General features: G+C 41.7%; 1 protein-coding gene across 1 annotated transcript; it reads left to right on the forward strand.

Annotated features, from left to right (window-relative positions):
* The first annotated feature begins 1,200 nt into the window (after window positions 1–1,200).
* On the forward strand, window positions 1,201–15,576 carry NLRP6 (NLR family pyrin domain containing 6). Its single transcript, XM_033139994.1, has 9 exons — window positions 1,201–1,273; window positions 4,310–4,617; window positions 5,089–5,163; window positions 6,179–7,835; window positions 9,126–9,212; window positions 10,387–10,557; window positions 12,196–12,366; window positions 14,175–14,348; window positions 15,262–15,576. The coding sequence occupies exons 2-9, from the start codon at window positions 4,332–4,334 to the stop codon at window positions 15,446–15,448; spliced, it is 2,808 nt and encodes a 935-aa protein (XP_032995885.1). The 5' UTR covers window positions 1,201–1,273; window positions 4,310–4,331; the 3' UTR covers window positions 15,449–15,576.
* Window positions 15,577–15,940: the final 364 nt, after the last annotated feature.

Here is a 15,940-nt window from a genome sequence, read left to right on the forward strand (position 1 = left end):
ACCTCCACACATGGAGAGCCAGAGGGCTGTTTGGAGAAGAACATAAGCAGTAAAGGCAAGAGGCAAGCAGCAGTTTGGGGAGTGGGATTTGGAAACACACTGTTTTCCTTCCCCCTTTCCTGCCTCATAGGCCAACAAGGGCCAATTTGAGTTTGAGTATTAATACAGCTGTTTTGCGCAACATCAGTTTGAGCTGGTGGAAACAAGATGGTTTGGTTCTGCTTAGGTGACTAGCAAATAGAAGCACAGGTGGCACACGGCCAAATGTCACTACACACATTAAAACAACCACCACCCACCTGCAGAATACAGTTTTCTATGTCCACACTTGAGTGGCATGTGGTTTTATGCTGTTTCCCCCCTCTTAGGGTGTATACACATGGCAGTCTAAAGTGGACTTGATGTGTTTTGTGTGTGCATGTTTTACATGTTGTAAACACAACATCCAAGTGGAAGCCTGAAATTTCTGCCTAATTAATTTGGATTTCCCCAATCTATGGATTATTTGATTGGGAGGGGGGTCCATGTGCTGCACACATGGAGAGTGGAAAAAGAATCTCCCCATTTCTTTAGCGCCCCCCAGCTCCTTTTTTTGCCTAGGGAAGTTCTCCCAGTAGCAGGACTTAACTGATTCACCATTTACATCATCAGGCAACACTAACATGGCCAGAAAAGAACAAAGCTGGAAGAATTTAGTGGCTCTTGAAACTTATTTTTTATGCAAAAGTGGTAAATAAACAATTATTATTTTTTAATGAACATTTGGCTCTCTGTGGGACATTTTTGAAAGGTTTGCTTTGGTAAGATGTGTTGCTGTGCAATTTCACAGACAAAACACATGTATCTGTGTGCATGCCCACAAAGGATCTCAGTTTCCTGGAACTTTCAGAAGGCGAGAGAGTACCGGTAATAATCGAGGAGACAACAGGCACAGTGGGAACACACGCCATTAAGCAATTGCTAAGGCCAAGAAGTAAAATTCACAGAATAGAGAAGTATTTTCTTTTTACTGAAACTGAACACACACTGAAACAAAGCTAAATAAGACACATATTCCCTTCTATATCAGTCAGACAGCATTTAGGGCAGTTCAGAAAACAGGAAAGATTTGGGTTTGACTGTTTTGCAACAAATCAAGTATGATGTAAATGTTCCCTAGTTCCTCTTCAGGGGGTCTAAGGTAGGAATCTCCTCTGAACACTCAGAACATACAAAAGTGAATCCAAGGCATAGCCAGATTTCTTACTCACAGCATTATCCTTGCTGACTAATGGTAAGTACATAATTTTCTTTATTATCTTCCAGTATTTGCTGGTAGTGCTGATGAAAGGAAAACTGTGATCTATGAAGTTTGCTATTTGGAAACTTCTTCACAAGCTCCTTAATAATGAGCTGTACCTATAGCTTAATTCCCATATATTTCAATGGGGCTTTTGCATATGAAGTCTTAACTGATGAAAAGTTTTGCTGTTGTTTTGTTTTTAAATGGAACAACTACTTTGGCAAAATATCCCGAATGGGATTGAACACTGATAAATGCCTATAGATTTAGATTTACAAGATGTTCAAGGTTAAGTATTAGAGTTAAGTATCAATAAATATTCTACTGCCTCACATTGTCATTAGTTTTTGTTTGGTGAGACAGTTTCTGGAAAAGTAAAGAACACAGATATAGTAGGCATAATGGAAACTTGGTGGAAGGAAGAGAACCAGTGGGACATGGTTAAGACAACATAGAATACACCATGTTGGAAATCCCAAAAGGGGCAGATTCCCCCCATGGAATCAGGCCACGAGAGTAATTTAGGGCTGGGGGTGTACTATTGTCTGCCTGTCCCCAGGTGATTGTGAGATGAAGAATCAAATTAGGGAGGCATCTAAAGGAGGAAGTGCTGTAGGCAGTGCTTTTTTCTGGGGGTATGCAGGGGTACGCATACCCCTAAACATTTTGTGACTCTACGTTTGGCCTCATTGAGGGGCAGTATTTCAATATGAGTAGGAAAATGAGAGTACCCCTAAACATTTTTTTAGAAGAAGAAGAAGAAAAAAACCCACTGGTTGTAGCAATGGGTGACTTCAGTTACTCTCACACAGACTGGGTAGGTGTGGGTTCCAGTAATGACAAAGATATAACATTTCTTGTTGCTGTTGTTCAGTCGTTCAGTCATGTCTGACTCTTCGTGACCCCATGGACCAGAGCACGCCAGGCACGCCTATCCTTCACTGCCTCTCGCAGTTTGGCCAAACTCATGTTAGTAGCTTCGAGAACACTGTCCAACCATCTCATCCTCTGTTGTCCCCTTCTCCTTGTGCCCTCCATCTTTCCCAACATCAGGGTCTTTTCTAGGGAGTCTTCTCTTCTCATGAGGTGGCCAAAGTACTGGAGCCTCAACTTCAGGATCTGTCCTTCTAGTGAGCACTCAGGGCTGATTTCTTTAAGAATGGATAGGTTTGATCTTCTTGCAGTCCATGGGACTCTCAAGAGTCTCCTCCAGCACCATAATTCAAAAGCATCAATTCTTCAGCGATCAGCCTTCTTGATGGTCCAGCTCTCGCTTCCGTACATTACTAACATTTCTAGATATCCTAAAAGACTGTGCCTTAGAGCAGTGGTTCCCAATTAGCTAAGTACTGCCCCCCCATTTTTCAAAAGCCAAGCCATGGACCACTTTAGAAAAATGTTGATATCTCTATGATAGTTTTTGTTATGTGGGTGGTGCCACAGACCCCCTTGGGTGGGTTATGCAATTGGGAACCACTGCCCTAGACAATTGGTCATGAAACTGGCCAGAGGGGCAATGACTCTGGGCCCCAGTGTGGTAGCAGCCAGGACCTGATGCAAGACGTAAGTGTAACTGAACCAATTACTGGACAATTGCTGAGGAAGTTGAAAGGCAAAGTGGGTCAAATCTCTCCAGAATACTTGGGAGCAGTGCTTTTCATCTAGAAGAAAAGTTGCAGGTACTCATCAAGCAGTTGTTATAGTAAGTGCCACACTTTTAAACAGGCCCTGGAACTCTGTGCTGCCCTGACAGTATCACTGCCAGATGCCCCATCTTGAGTGAGTGAGGGTGCAGTGCAGATTTGGTGAAAGTGGGCACTGAGCACCTCAGTCATCTTAATGTCATTTATAGTACCTAGCTCAGTTATGAGCCGCCCTATAGCGTTCTACAATGTTCTCATTATGTTTCATATACTTAACAGACATGGCTCTTTATTTTTCTGTTTCCATTGTTTAATTATACTTTGGTTTCAGCAGAGGGTTGTTGCTTGTCTGGTTTTGTCTCTGCATTGCGGACTCGTGTGCAGCAGGTTGCAGGCCACTGGGGAGTGAGGAAGGGGTGGGTGGGAAGTATAAATGCAGTAAAGAAAAGACACTGAATTAGGATTTAAATGGGTGGGCCAGGAGCGTCTCTTGATTAGCGCCAATAGAGGAACCAACCACAAGCCATGCCGGAGACAGAGGTTCGTCCATGGCAGGGACACACTCCCAGGTCGCACCCGCTCTGCCTTTTGAGTTGGCAGAAACGGGCTTGCGCGGCACAGTGGGATGCAGTGAACTCCCCAGACCCCACTGGGGAACATTGGCAGCAGGACTTATACCTCATAAATCCTGGTTTTCCCCTGCCTGAACCTTCTCGCAGCCACCATTAACTCGTGAGGTGAACTCAAACAGCTAAGGCCATTACTGACGTCAGCTGGCTGTGTTGATCCTCAGCACCCTGGCTCTCTGGTGGCCCCAACCACAGCTACTGCCTGAAGACAGTAAGCAGTTTTTCTTGCATCACTGTCCTGCTGATGTTCGTAGTAATCTTTAAATTTCCTGTTTCTATTCTATTTTTAAACATTTTTTAAAAACCACATTGTGTCAGAGTTGGGTAGAGCCTTCACAGTAGAGCCTTTCACTTCCTTACAGTGAATAATCCTCATTAGTTGTTGTTGTTGTAGTAGTAGTAGTAGTAGTAGTGTTCAAGGCGTAGGTATGCAACTTGGGAGCAGTTTGTGAGCACTGGATTTTATAAGCTGATTCATATTAAAACAAAGATTCCAAAAACATTCCAAAAAATAACTCTGATGCCTCAAAACTAACAGAGACAGGGCACACATACACAAGTATACATGCACACATTAGTATAGAGTGAGTTTCCCCAGCCTGAGAGTTCAACACTTGCCATAGTCAAGCAACCTGGATATGCAGCCATTTATTTTCCTTTCTGTAGGCAACTAATCCCACCCACCATGTTTATTTTAAATTTCCTTTTTAAATTATGTAATTAAAGTGGTCCTTTGCTTCTTCTTTACATTTCAGTTTAGTTCTTTGATGCTTAACAATGGGAAACAAAAGCAGCCGAATCAGTGACCTGCTCTTACTTGTGCTCGATGACCTTTCTCAGGAAGACTTCAAAAGGTTTAAAGACAAGCTCTCCTATTCAGACCTCGAAGGAAAGCGTTTGATAATTCCCCGAAGTCGGCTAGAGAACGCGGACAGGGTAGATACCAAGAATCTCCTGCTCAAGTGTTATGGTGGAGATGACGCAATAGATGTAACCATACAAGTGCTCTCGGATATTAATCAGAAACAGTCTGCTGCTAAACTCAGAAAAGAGAAAGAAAAAGGTAAGAGACTCTGAGAAAACCTGCGACATTTCCCTCCATGTATCTCCAGCTGGAACAAAAAGCAGCCATGAACAAGCTGTGTTTAACACAGGCGATCCAACTAGCTCTACTTATCACTTCTGTCCAGAGTGTAAGTGTCTTCTAGAAAAGAGTTATGAAATTATTATGTACAAAGAGTTTACACCTATCGAGTCTGGCAAACTTGCTCAGAATTAGCTAATACTGCACATGGTTGCAACATTGAATTTGTATGTGGAAAACTCAGCTGGACTCAACTATTACACTTACCAAATAGCTTTGGAGAAGATACTGTCTTTTAGCCTAAGCTGGGGGGTAGAGAAAGGAAGAAACTCCAGATGCTTGAAGAAAGATTTATTTCAAGCCTAATGCATTTATGATAATCCTTCTTTGGGCCACCAGGTGTCCCTCTGTGAATAATATACATGCATCAAATGACACTAAACTAAACAGGTATTCTAAAAACAATTTCAATTCTCCTTTCAGGTTTGGAGTCTGGTCAGAAAGCACTGGAGATATCACCAAAAGGTACATAAAACCCACAGCAGGTCATTCTTCTTATCAAAGCCTTAGAAGTTTGGGTTTAACACCTTAGCAAATCTGATTCACTTGAAAGTATTTTGAGAGCTGCTGAATGCACATGATTCCATTAAAGTGGTGAACATGGTCTTGCAGTATATATATACAGGGCAGCAGCACTCCTTTCAATGGAAGTGATATAGAGTCCTCCTGTTTGCATATGGCGGGTAGAGTGCTGAGGCCTTCCTCCCTGTGTACAAGTGGACCATAGAAATATACGGGCAGGGCAGGCCTTCTCTGAACCAAAGCAAAAGCCCACCTAGTCTAGCAATCCATTTCAATAATGGGTCACACCCTGGCCACACCTACATGCAGCCTCTCAGGGCTTGCCTGCCTGCCACTGCAATCCAGGTGAACAGGGCATCTAACCCCACCAGCCCCCCCTCTAGCCCCACACAGAGACTCCAGCCACAGTAAGGTATTAGGGCTGGAGTGTGGAATATGTGCCCCCCCCTCCAGATGATGGATCACAATTCCCATCATCCCTGACAATTAGCTGTGCTGGCAACAGCATCGGGAAGGTAATATGTTGGCAATTCCTTTGTTAGGGCTTGAATGCTCAAACGTCTTGGATCTGAGTCCAGTATCTAGCCCAGCATCCATGGGCCTCAGTATGGTCCCAATTTGTTTTCTACCTGCTCCACACCTGACATCATATGTGATGTCAGGTGTGGGGCAGGCACAGATGCAGCTACAAAGGAATAATCAAGAACTTAATCTTCCTGAGTAGCTGATCAGTGGTTACAGGGAGGCTCTTTGAAAACTGTTTTAATTCAAACCACTTCATCCAAATGGAGCATTTTACCTCTGTGGATGTCTGTGTCTGCATAGGAGGGGGGGGGAAGCTCCATTTGTGGGAAGCCCAAACCAAGGTCAAAAGTCTACTCCTGGGAACTATATCATTAAACCTTTCATTTGCATTGTTTCATGTACTCTCCCCCAGCGCTTTATTTCTTGTTATTAGATTACAGGATTAAATACAGAGAATATGTATGGGAAGAATATCAAGTAATTCAAGACAAAAATGCCCTCCTTGGTCAATGGGTGAACCTGAACAGAAGGTACACCCAACTCTTGATCATTCAGAAACATTGCCTGCTGGAAGAGAAGCAGCATGAAATTATGTCCACTGGAAGGAAACATGCCAACATGATGGGCAAGCAAGCCAGTCCAGGTAGTATTGCGGCTTTATTTGACCCTGATGATAACAGAGTGAAGCCTAGAACTGTCGTGCTGCAAGGGCCTGCTGGGATTGGAAAAACAATGACCGCAAGGAAGATTATGTTGGACTGGGCAGTTGGCAAACTCTACCAAGGCAAGTTTGACTATGCATTCTACATAAACTGCAGAGAAATTAACTTGATGACTGAGCAGCAGAGTCTGATTGATTTAATCTTTTGGAACTGTCCTGAGAGAAATGCTCCCCTGGAAGATATTTTTGCAAACCCAGAGAGGCTGCTGTTCATAATCGACGGTCTTGATGAACTGAAGTTTCCCTTAGAATCCAATGGGGAACATCTGTGTTTCGATCCTAGTCAAAAGAAGCCGGTGAAAGTTGTACTGAGAAGTTTAGTCAGGAAAAGCATTCTTCCCAAATCATATCTAATTATCACTACAAGGCCAATTGCTCTGGAGCAACTGCAGAAGTGTCTGAAGTATCCCCGCTACATAGAGATCCTGGGGTTTTCTGAGAAGGACAGGGAAGAGTATTTCCACAAGTATTTTGGGAATGAGAGGCAAGCGGTACAAGCTTTTGGGGTTGTGAAAGCAAATGAGATGCTCTTCACCATGTGCTTTGTCCCCATTGTGTGTTGGATCATCTGCACTGTGATGAAGCAACAGATGGATAGAGGAGAAGATCTTGTGCAGACTTCAAAAACAACTACCTGTGTATACATGTTTTATTTAACTAGCTTACTCAGAGATCACAGTCCAGTGTTGGAAAGAGGTAAACAGAAACATTTCCAAAACCTTTGTCTCTTAGCCAGAGAAGGAGTCTTGACAAGGAAAATACTCTTTGAGGATGATGACCTCCAAAAACATGGCTTAAATGAAGCTGACATCCGGTCACTCTTCCTTCACAAGAAACTTTTCCAGCAAGATATTGATTGCCAATCTGCCTACAGCTTCATCCACTTAAGTTTCCAAGAGTTTTTTGCAGCCTTGTCCTACGTGCTAGAGGAGATACCAGAAATGGCCGACAAATCAGATTGTTGTTATGAAGACATGAGAAAGTTGCTAAAAGATTTTGGAGAGGGTGGAAATGAGTACTTAGTGTTGACAGTCCGCTTTCTGTTTGGTCTTTTAAATGAGAAAAGGAGGAAAACCATAGAGAAAAGTTTAGGCTGTAAAATTTGTTCAGAAACAAAACAAGTGCTTTTGGACTGGATCGAAGCTGAGGTGGCATCAAAGAGCTGTCAAAAGCAATCTGAAATATTCTCTTGCTTATACGAGATTCAAGAAGAGGAGTTTGTGGGAAGAGCAATGGATTGCATCCCTGAGATTAAGTTGTATGATAACTGCCTAGGGAATGCATTCAACTCTCTGGTTATTTCATTTTGCCTGAGACACTGTCGTAAAGGACAGTCCTTCCATCTTGGATATCTACTTTTTTTGTCAAGGTATGTGAACCCATCAGAAGACACTGTTCAGATCAGTTCAGGGTTTTTGTTTTTAGCTAAAGTGCAAACCAAAACGTTGGTCCATTTAATTCTGCCCTTTCCTGGGATATTCTGACTGCTATGGCCCATGCAATGGCAACCTCATAGTTACCAGTAGATTACTATAATGTGCTTTATATGGAGGTACCTTTGGGCTTGGTTTTAAGGCTGCAACTAGTGCAGAAGGCAGTGGTTAGGGTACTGAGCGGGGTATCTGTCTATACACACAACACTTGTGTCAAAGGAACTGCACCAGGTTCCTTTTAGGTGTTAAGCCATGTTCAAGGTTCTGTTATAAACAAGTATAGCCCTGAACAACTTGGGATCAGGTTGTCAGGTTATGTCTTTTCCACAGTGGCACCAGTCCTCTGGCATACACTCCCCTGTGCAATCTCAGAGGCATCAGCTGAGATGTTTTTAAGAGGCATCTAAAACAAATGTGTTTGTTCAGGAATTTCCTGAGTGTTCATTTTTAGATTGCTGTGCTGAGTGTTTTGTGTTAGAATTTTGATTCTGGGATTTTAATTGACAATATGTATTTTAATTTTATTTATATTCTAGGTCTTACAATTGGTTGGGTTTTGTTTTATATACCAAGTAGTCTATAAAATGATTAAATATATAGGTGGTTTGTTGTTGTTTTTAAAGAAAATGTGTAATTCTCTGAAAGCCAAATAATGTTCCAGATTTAAGATTCTATGTTGTATGTTGTACTAGAGCATGGGTAGCAGTGAATCTAGGGCACAGATTTTCCAAAGAGCCCATTTTGTTAAGCCAGGGCACATAAATTTTAGTCGCTAAAGCTCAAACTGAATACAACAAGCAAGTATTTGCAAACATTTATATTGTACATGTTCATTCATGGCCATCACTCTCTTTTGAGCATATACTTCGTGGCAAACCCAGCTTTGCTGGTGCATACTTCATTAAAGAGCCCTAGTTTTGGTTATCAAGGGAAAGTTTCATTCAATGTGAAATTCACTTTTCATATTCTAAAATGTGCCTTTCTGTTGCTTACGTCTATGCCAACCTCTTTCAGAAGTGATTTCACGCAGAATGAGCACATCATATGTCAACATTTATCAACTAGGGCTAAGAATAACTCTTGATCAACAATCTTGTTTCCGCACCCTGGGAGGGTTATGTAAAACACATCCCACAACTTCACAGGTCATGATGCAATGTTGTCTACTGCAGCTATATGGTCCAATTGCATAGCATATCCTACACACAGTTTTCTATTTTGTTCAGCTTATATTTTAATGGAAGAGTGGATGAAAACCTGCCTCTCCTATTTGAAGGACTGAAGGATCCAAGGTGTAATGTAAGAGAGATCTGGTATGTAACTGGCAATGATACTTTTGTTTTTTCATGTCCTGTGCAACTCTGCCTTACTTCATCTCACCCAGCTTTCCATTGGCATGCCCAGGGCCCAGATGCTTTCAGCCCTGTCGGGGGTTCAGCCAAACACCCGAGGGCACGAACTGGGTCAAGGTTTGGAGGGCTGTGCACACTCCTCTCACCCCAGCATCTCTCCATATGACTGTATGGAGATTCATAGCCTGTTCAGCTGGAAGCTTGTATTACTAGGGTTCCCACTCCCAGGAAGGCCTTTCAGTGTGTTCTGCTGAATGCAATTGGAATGTCCCTTCAACGGACAAAGTCTGAGTGGAGGGAGGGATTGAAAGTGGTGTACATGGCTCTCTATTTTACACCATTTGTTTAAGTATTTTAAAATTGCAAACTGCAATTTGACAGAAAGGCAGGAAATAAATGCAATTTTGAAAATAATATATATGAGACCATATAGTAGTCTAGGGTTGCTGTAGGCAACTGTTACCTTGGATATGAAAAGTTTTTCATAGGTTTGCAGCTTTAGGCAATTTAAAGTAGCATCCATTGTAAAGGCCTTTTTATTGTTTGGAGATAGCAGCAGCCAACTTTTTTGACAAATGGGCAGTTGGAGTAGAATAGTCTTTTGAGGAGGGAAGGGGAAAGCCAGCTCCCTGCAGCTGCTCCATCTCTGGCCAATGGATTGGACTGTGCAGCCTGGCCTTTTCCCTTGATGTGAAAGGAGATTCTGTTGATGATCACATGAATAAAGTAACTGCTGAAGTGAGTAGACTGCATTTCCAAAACTCATTTTAAAAAGAGAAATCTGTTATCAGGGACTGCCAATCCATGTCAATCTAGTTACCGGTAAAAGTCAAAAGTATAAGCGTGGGCTTTAGTATGATTCACTTCCTGTTGGCACCCATCTGTCTCAGGAGACAATGGAGGAGTGTGCCTTTGGGGGTGAGGTCAAGCTGTTGGATGGTTGCAGTGCCAGCTGTGGCGGTAGAGACCAATACAGGAGAGACATGCTTTGTTGCAGCAGATGCAGGCATCCGGTTGTGCTGCTGCTGATGCACCATGGTGTTTCTTCTCTTTGACTCCTACAGTTTAAAAGCTTATCCCAAAGAAGCTGCAAAGACCTGGGAAAGGGAAGACTGACTCCCTATTTCTTCCTCAGTTTTAAGCGATGTAATCTCAGAGCTGCTTCCTTTGAGATTCTTACCTCTGTCCTCACCATGAATCAACACATCAGAGAATTCAACTTACAGCAAAGCGACCTAGGAGAAGTGGGAGTGATCAAACTCTGTCAAGCACTCAAGCATCCCAGCTGCAAACTGCAGATACTGAGGTGAGTACTCATAGGTGCCTTTTATCAAAATGGTAAGGGCAGAAACTGGGTTACACTTGCCAGGGTTGCTATCCAAAATGGCCTTCTTGTGCCAAAGGATACCCAGTCTTGTTGGAAGACATAGTTGGATTTGATATCCCGCTTTATCACTACCCGAAGGAGTCTCAAAGTGGCTAACATTCTCCTTTCCCTTCCTCCCCCACAACAAACACTCTGTGAGGTGAGTGGGGCTGAGAGACTTCAGAGAAGTGTGACTAGCCTAGGGTCACCCAGCACCTGCATGTGGAGGAGCGGAGACACGAACCTGGTCCCCCAGATTACAAGTCTACCACTCTTAACCACTACACCACACTGGCTTGTAGTCTGTGATGCTCTGCCCCGAGTCCTGACACTGCAAATCTCCATGCCACTGATCTACCGAATTTTCCCTCCATAATGCGCACCAGACCATGACGTGCACCTAGTTTTTAGGGGAGGAAAACAAGAAAAAAAATATTCTGAATCAAATGTTGTACTAAACTACCATATTTAATAAACAACTGGTATATCAGCATAATATTTCAACCATGTAAAGTGAACAGCAGTCAACAGTGGCATTAAGAACCATCATCACTGTCATTAACAAATGAAGAGAGACTTTAAGGCTGGAGCACTCTTCTAGTCTTCACTTCCTTGTGGCTGTGCCCAAATGGAACCCTCTGCATGCCTCATTATACTGCCAATAGAACTCCTTATGCCTCATTAACAACTTGATAACACAACAATAGGGTGTCAAATCTTGCTTGAAAAGGGATACAAATGTACCGGTAATAAAACTCTAAACCTCAAGGAAAACCTGTTACGCTTGGGTTATAAACTTGGACACTGTATTTCCGAAATGTATCCCTTCATTCCACTTTTTCTCTCCCAGAGTAATGTGTTGCTGTTTCCTTTAACTCTGTATACCCACCCACTGGCCAACACAATTTGTTTACATAAGAACTCACAGATCCATCTGATACAGGAAAAATGATTTTATTGATGAACCAATAAAGCTATAGAAGTCGAGAGAATGGCAAATGTACATGCAAATGTTCAGTTCCACCACCCGCCAAAAATCCTGTAAGGCGACAACCACCGGGAAAAACATAAAGTGCGGGGGGGGGGGGAGGACAGAAAGAAAAGCGGCTGCCGATCTCTGCTCTGGTGAAAGCAGCAGAAACAGCGCCCAGTGCCTTCGCTCCATAACGCGCACAGACTTTCCCCCTTCCTTTTTAGGAGGAAAAAAGTGTGCATTATGGAGCGAAAAATACAGTATATTGCTGAGTCACTGGAGGGTACGTGGATAGTCAATATAATGGCAAACTCAGTGGCTGGAATAAAAAATAAATTAAAACACATTAGTAAATACCTATACTGTTATATAAGTATTTGGCATAGCAACCACATTTAGAATATTGTTCACTGTGCTAGTCAGCCCATCTCTAATGCACTTTCTGAGGACAAAGGAAACAAAGCAGTATGGTTAAGGGAAATGCCAAAGATAATGGGACGTCTACTTTGGGTTTGTTTGTTTTTTTAATGTGACCTACTTTTGAAACACAGTTAACTTACTGAATACATCTTCATTAATTCCTCTTGAACACTTAACCCTTTCAGATTACGTTGCTGTAACCTCAGCCCCAAATCATGTGAGAAACTAGCCTCTATTGTTCCTAAAAACCAGAACCTGAGAATGCTTTATTTGGACTTTAACAATATAGGGGATGCTGGACTAATAGAGCTCTGCCAAATGTTGATGCATCCAGACTGCCAACTGCAGGTACTCAGGTAAGTGACCAATGGCTTATTGCAATCATAGGCAAATTGTGGCTCTCCATGTACTGTTAGGCTTCAACTCCCATCAGCACTGGCTAGCATGGTCAATGCCCAGGGATGTGGGAGTTGTAGTCCAACAGCTTCTAGAGGGCCACAGCCCCCCACTGGCTTTTTTTTTTTTTTTTAACTTAGCATCATCTGAATTGCCTGGAAGTGTGTAGATTTTTCTCCTAAGCATAGTACACACTGCCCCCACTCAGTCTCTTGTTTTCTTCTTTAACATTAACTTCCTGTGGTGCATAGACTCCATCACTGAATTACGTAGTCTTTGCTTCCAACACTCTTTCTGCTCTATTCCACTTGGGGATTAAGCAAGACTCATTTGTCTTGCCTTGCCAATCAGAGCAAGGAAGAGTAATGCACTCAAGACTACTGAGAGAAAAAGAAAAGGGATTCTGAGGATACTAAATTAAATGCTCAGCACAAATATCAGAGCTTATGTGGTTCAGTTGTGGCATATAAACTGATCAGCTATTACATGATTCCAAAAAGTTATCAATTTTGACAAAATATTACTAAAGAAACTATTGTTTGTTGCCTGAAATTAATGCTGCTGAAGATTTTTGATGATACACTGTAAATGTATTGTCAAAAGAATTGGTCTTATATACGATGGCAGCATGAAATAGTAATTACAACTCAATGGAAAACAGCCCAAACTCTTACACTGGATACTTGGTACTGCTCACTCTGGAATATAGCTCTAATGGAGAAAATCACACATCATTTGAGATTTTGTCAAAGACTAGGACCTCCAGACACTTGATTTGGCATTCCTAGGACATAATACAGCAGAACCATATAGAGACCATCTTGGCTGTCTCTTAGTGCAGACCCAAGTCAGCAAGCCTGAGCTTCCACAGCCACCACCTGCCCTGGCAGGATTGGCAGCAACAGGTATGTTCAGTGCTCATGTTTCATTCTCTTGTTAATTATGCTGTTTTAAATGTGCATTTTGTATTTGACTTCCTTCAGTTATGTTTTCTTTTGAAATGTGTAAGGTTTTTTTTTGGTTAAGTTTGTTACGTTAAATATGCATCCTGTTGTTGACCTTTGTAATGCTTTATTTTGACATCTTTAGGTAATATTTTAGATTCCTGTTAATTATGTTGCTTTGAATTTATACTTTATTTTTGACTTTCTCCAGTAATGCTTTATCTGGTTTTAATGTGTTGCAAACCAGATTGCTTTAAAATATAAAGCAGTATAGAAATGAAATGAATAATTAACTGTCAGAGACAATAAACCCCATCAATAGGCTCAAATTTCTAAGCAGACTCGCTTTGCAGATGGCATAAATGTCATATTCCTTTATAACAAAGAGACAGCACATTGGGGGCAAGATTCTGCTACATCTCTTCTTCCTAACAGGCTAGTTGAGAAGGTGCAGGAGTAGTAGTTCTGTCACATGAGACCATTTAATCAGGTACCCTAGCATAATCATGACTGTGGCAAAACCAGGGAGAGGTGCACATCTTGCAAGCAGAGACATTTCCATCATAAGCCACCACTGATAGGGAAAGTCAGCCAAACTAGTCAGATTGGGAAATGGGTGCAAAGTCTCAAATCTTGGGTGGGGAGGGGTCCTCAATGAGTACATAGTGACCTTTCTTCTACAGGACTCATTTTATTTTCGCTGCAATAAGTTATCTACCCCGTAAAGGCAGATACTGTAAAAATATTCTGCTGCTGGACTTAAAGCCTGTTAAGCTTCTTCCATGTAAATAACTTTGTAATGGATTTTTCATCTCTTTGAACAGCTTGCTTGGTTGCAATCTCACTGCTGCTTGCTGTGTGAATCTTGCTTCTGTTCTCTGTAAAAACCAGTCCCTGCTAGAGCTGTCTCTAGGCCATAATGAAGAAATGGGAGAGGCTGGCATGCGGCTCTTATGCGAAGGCCTTCTACATCCAAATTGCAAAATAGTTTCACTAAGGTACTTATTTCAAAGTATTTGAAATATCATAGGGATGTTAAAAGCAAATTGAGCAGTGATGGGAACCTTTGACAAAGTGGTTCATAACTACATTGTGAATAAGATATTATCAGCTGTACACAGTTTGGATGAAAATTGCTTCCAACAGATTTTAGAAGATTTGGGGCATGGTGCCATCAGTATGCTAAAGCACCCAGCTCTATTTGTCCATAGTATCAGGAGAACAATGCAGATCCCGGCCATACTTGGACACTTTGGTGGTCTGAATGGGAGAGTGTCTTTCATCAAATTGAATTAGCAATCACGATATTATGCTTTTATATGTGTTGGCAGCCCCCCAGAATGGCTGGGGCAACCCAGCCAGATGGGCAGGGTATAAATAATAAAATTACTACTACTGCATTCTGCACTAACAAGAACGACACCATGTCATCTTATCACATCTCTGTTGGAGAGCTGTACTGGCTGCTACTTTATTACTGGGGTAGATTATAAGTATACAAAGCCCTCAAGAGCTTGGAACCATTTTCTTGAAGGAATTTAACATGTATTTTTATTGTTATACCTAAACTGATTTTGTTATTGCATTTTATGTCCATTTGTTTTTAACACTTGATTTTTAAGTGACTAGTTTCAAGGAAACCATTGCAGTGGTAAGAGCGATCATATTGGATATCTTTGCAGACATTTTGGGAGGAGGGTGAGGGTCTCACATATAGATAGCAAAGGTGGACTAAAAACAATAGGCCAATAGCTTATGACAAGCTTCCTTACAACAGAACCAAATCAGTCAGAACGTCAGAAGAATGCAAAGTCATTTAGGACAACTGTCCTTCTGAGAGTTATTTGCAATAGATTTTGACCTTGGTGGTTTTCATTTACAGCAACCATTTTCTTATGAACTTTTATCTAGGTTGGATTCATGTGGACTGACAGAGGCATGCTGGGAAGCTTTTTTGGCAGCTCTCAAAACAAACCAGTCTCTGCGAGAGCTTGATCTACAAAATAATGATGATTTGAAGAGGTACCTGGAAGCTGATAAACGAAGCAGGATAAGAGAATTGAAGCAGCATAACTTTAGAATACAAATAAGCTTATAGGCCCACAATATGGGGAAGGTGGGTTTGCTTGTTTCTAATAAAGTTAACTAGTGGTTGTCTAATCTGTTAAAATGGTAGTTTGATTATCTGTATATGATTTAAATTTTGTTTAGAGATTTAGGATTTGTATATGGCCATATGTTCACATTTCTTAAACCTTGTTCCCTAAATGAAAAAAGCAGCTTTTTCATTGCTGCTGGAGACAAACAAAATTCTCATTTCCAGTTTGTCGTCTTCTCCATCTTTAGCCTCACACAGCAAGAAAACTGAACCTCAATTATCATTAAATACTTAAGTGTGATCATATTTACAAAAAGGTGTAATTAAATTGTGACACAGGAAAGCTAAAAAGGAGTACATCTAGAATGCACGTCAATTTCTTCCTACTAGTGCTTGGGAGATTGGATAAGAGGAGTGGAGGGTAATATCACTACAGCATCTCTGGGTTATTTGTGGGGCATGGGAATTCGTTCACCCCCCCCCCCCAATAGT

This window comes from Lacerta agilis, chromosome 1 (assembly GCF_009819535.1).
Source record: "Lacerta agilis isolate rLacAgi1 chromosome 1, rLacAgi1.pri, whole genome shotgun sequence".
Taxonomy (NCBI): domain Eukaryota; kingdom Metazoa; phylum Chordata; class Lepidosauria; order Squamata; family Lacertidae; genus Lacerta; species Lacerta agilis.

What these genes read in the sequence shown, in the direction of transcription:
- NLRP6 (XM_033139994.1), top strand. Translation starts at nt 4,332, where the DNA reads ATGGGAAACAAAAGCAGCCGAATCAGTGACCTGCTCTTACTTGTGCTC. An exon ending in TGTAATGTAAGAGAGATCTG is followed by an intron (nt 9,213 to 10,386) that starts GTATGTAACTGG and finishes TTTCTTCCTCAG; the next exon opens with TTTTAAGCGATGTAATCTCA. An exon ending in TGCAAACTGCAGATACTGAG is followed by an intron (nt 10,558 to 12,195) that starts GTGAGTACTCAT and finishes TAACCCTTTCAG; the next exon opens with ATTACGTTGCTGTAACCTCA.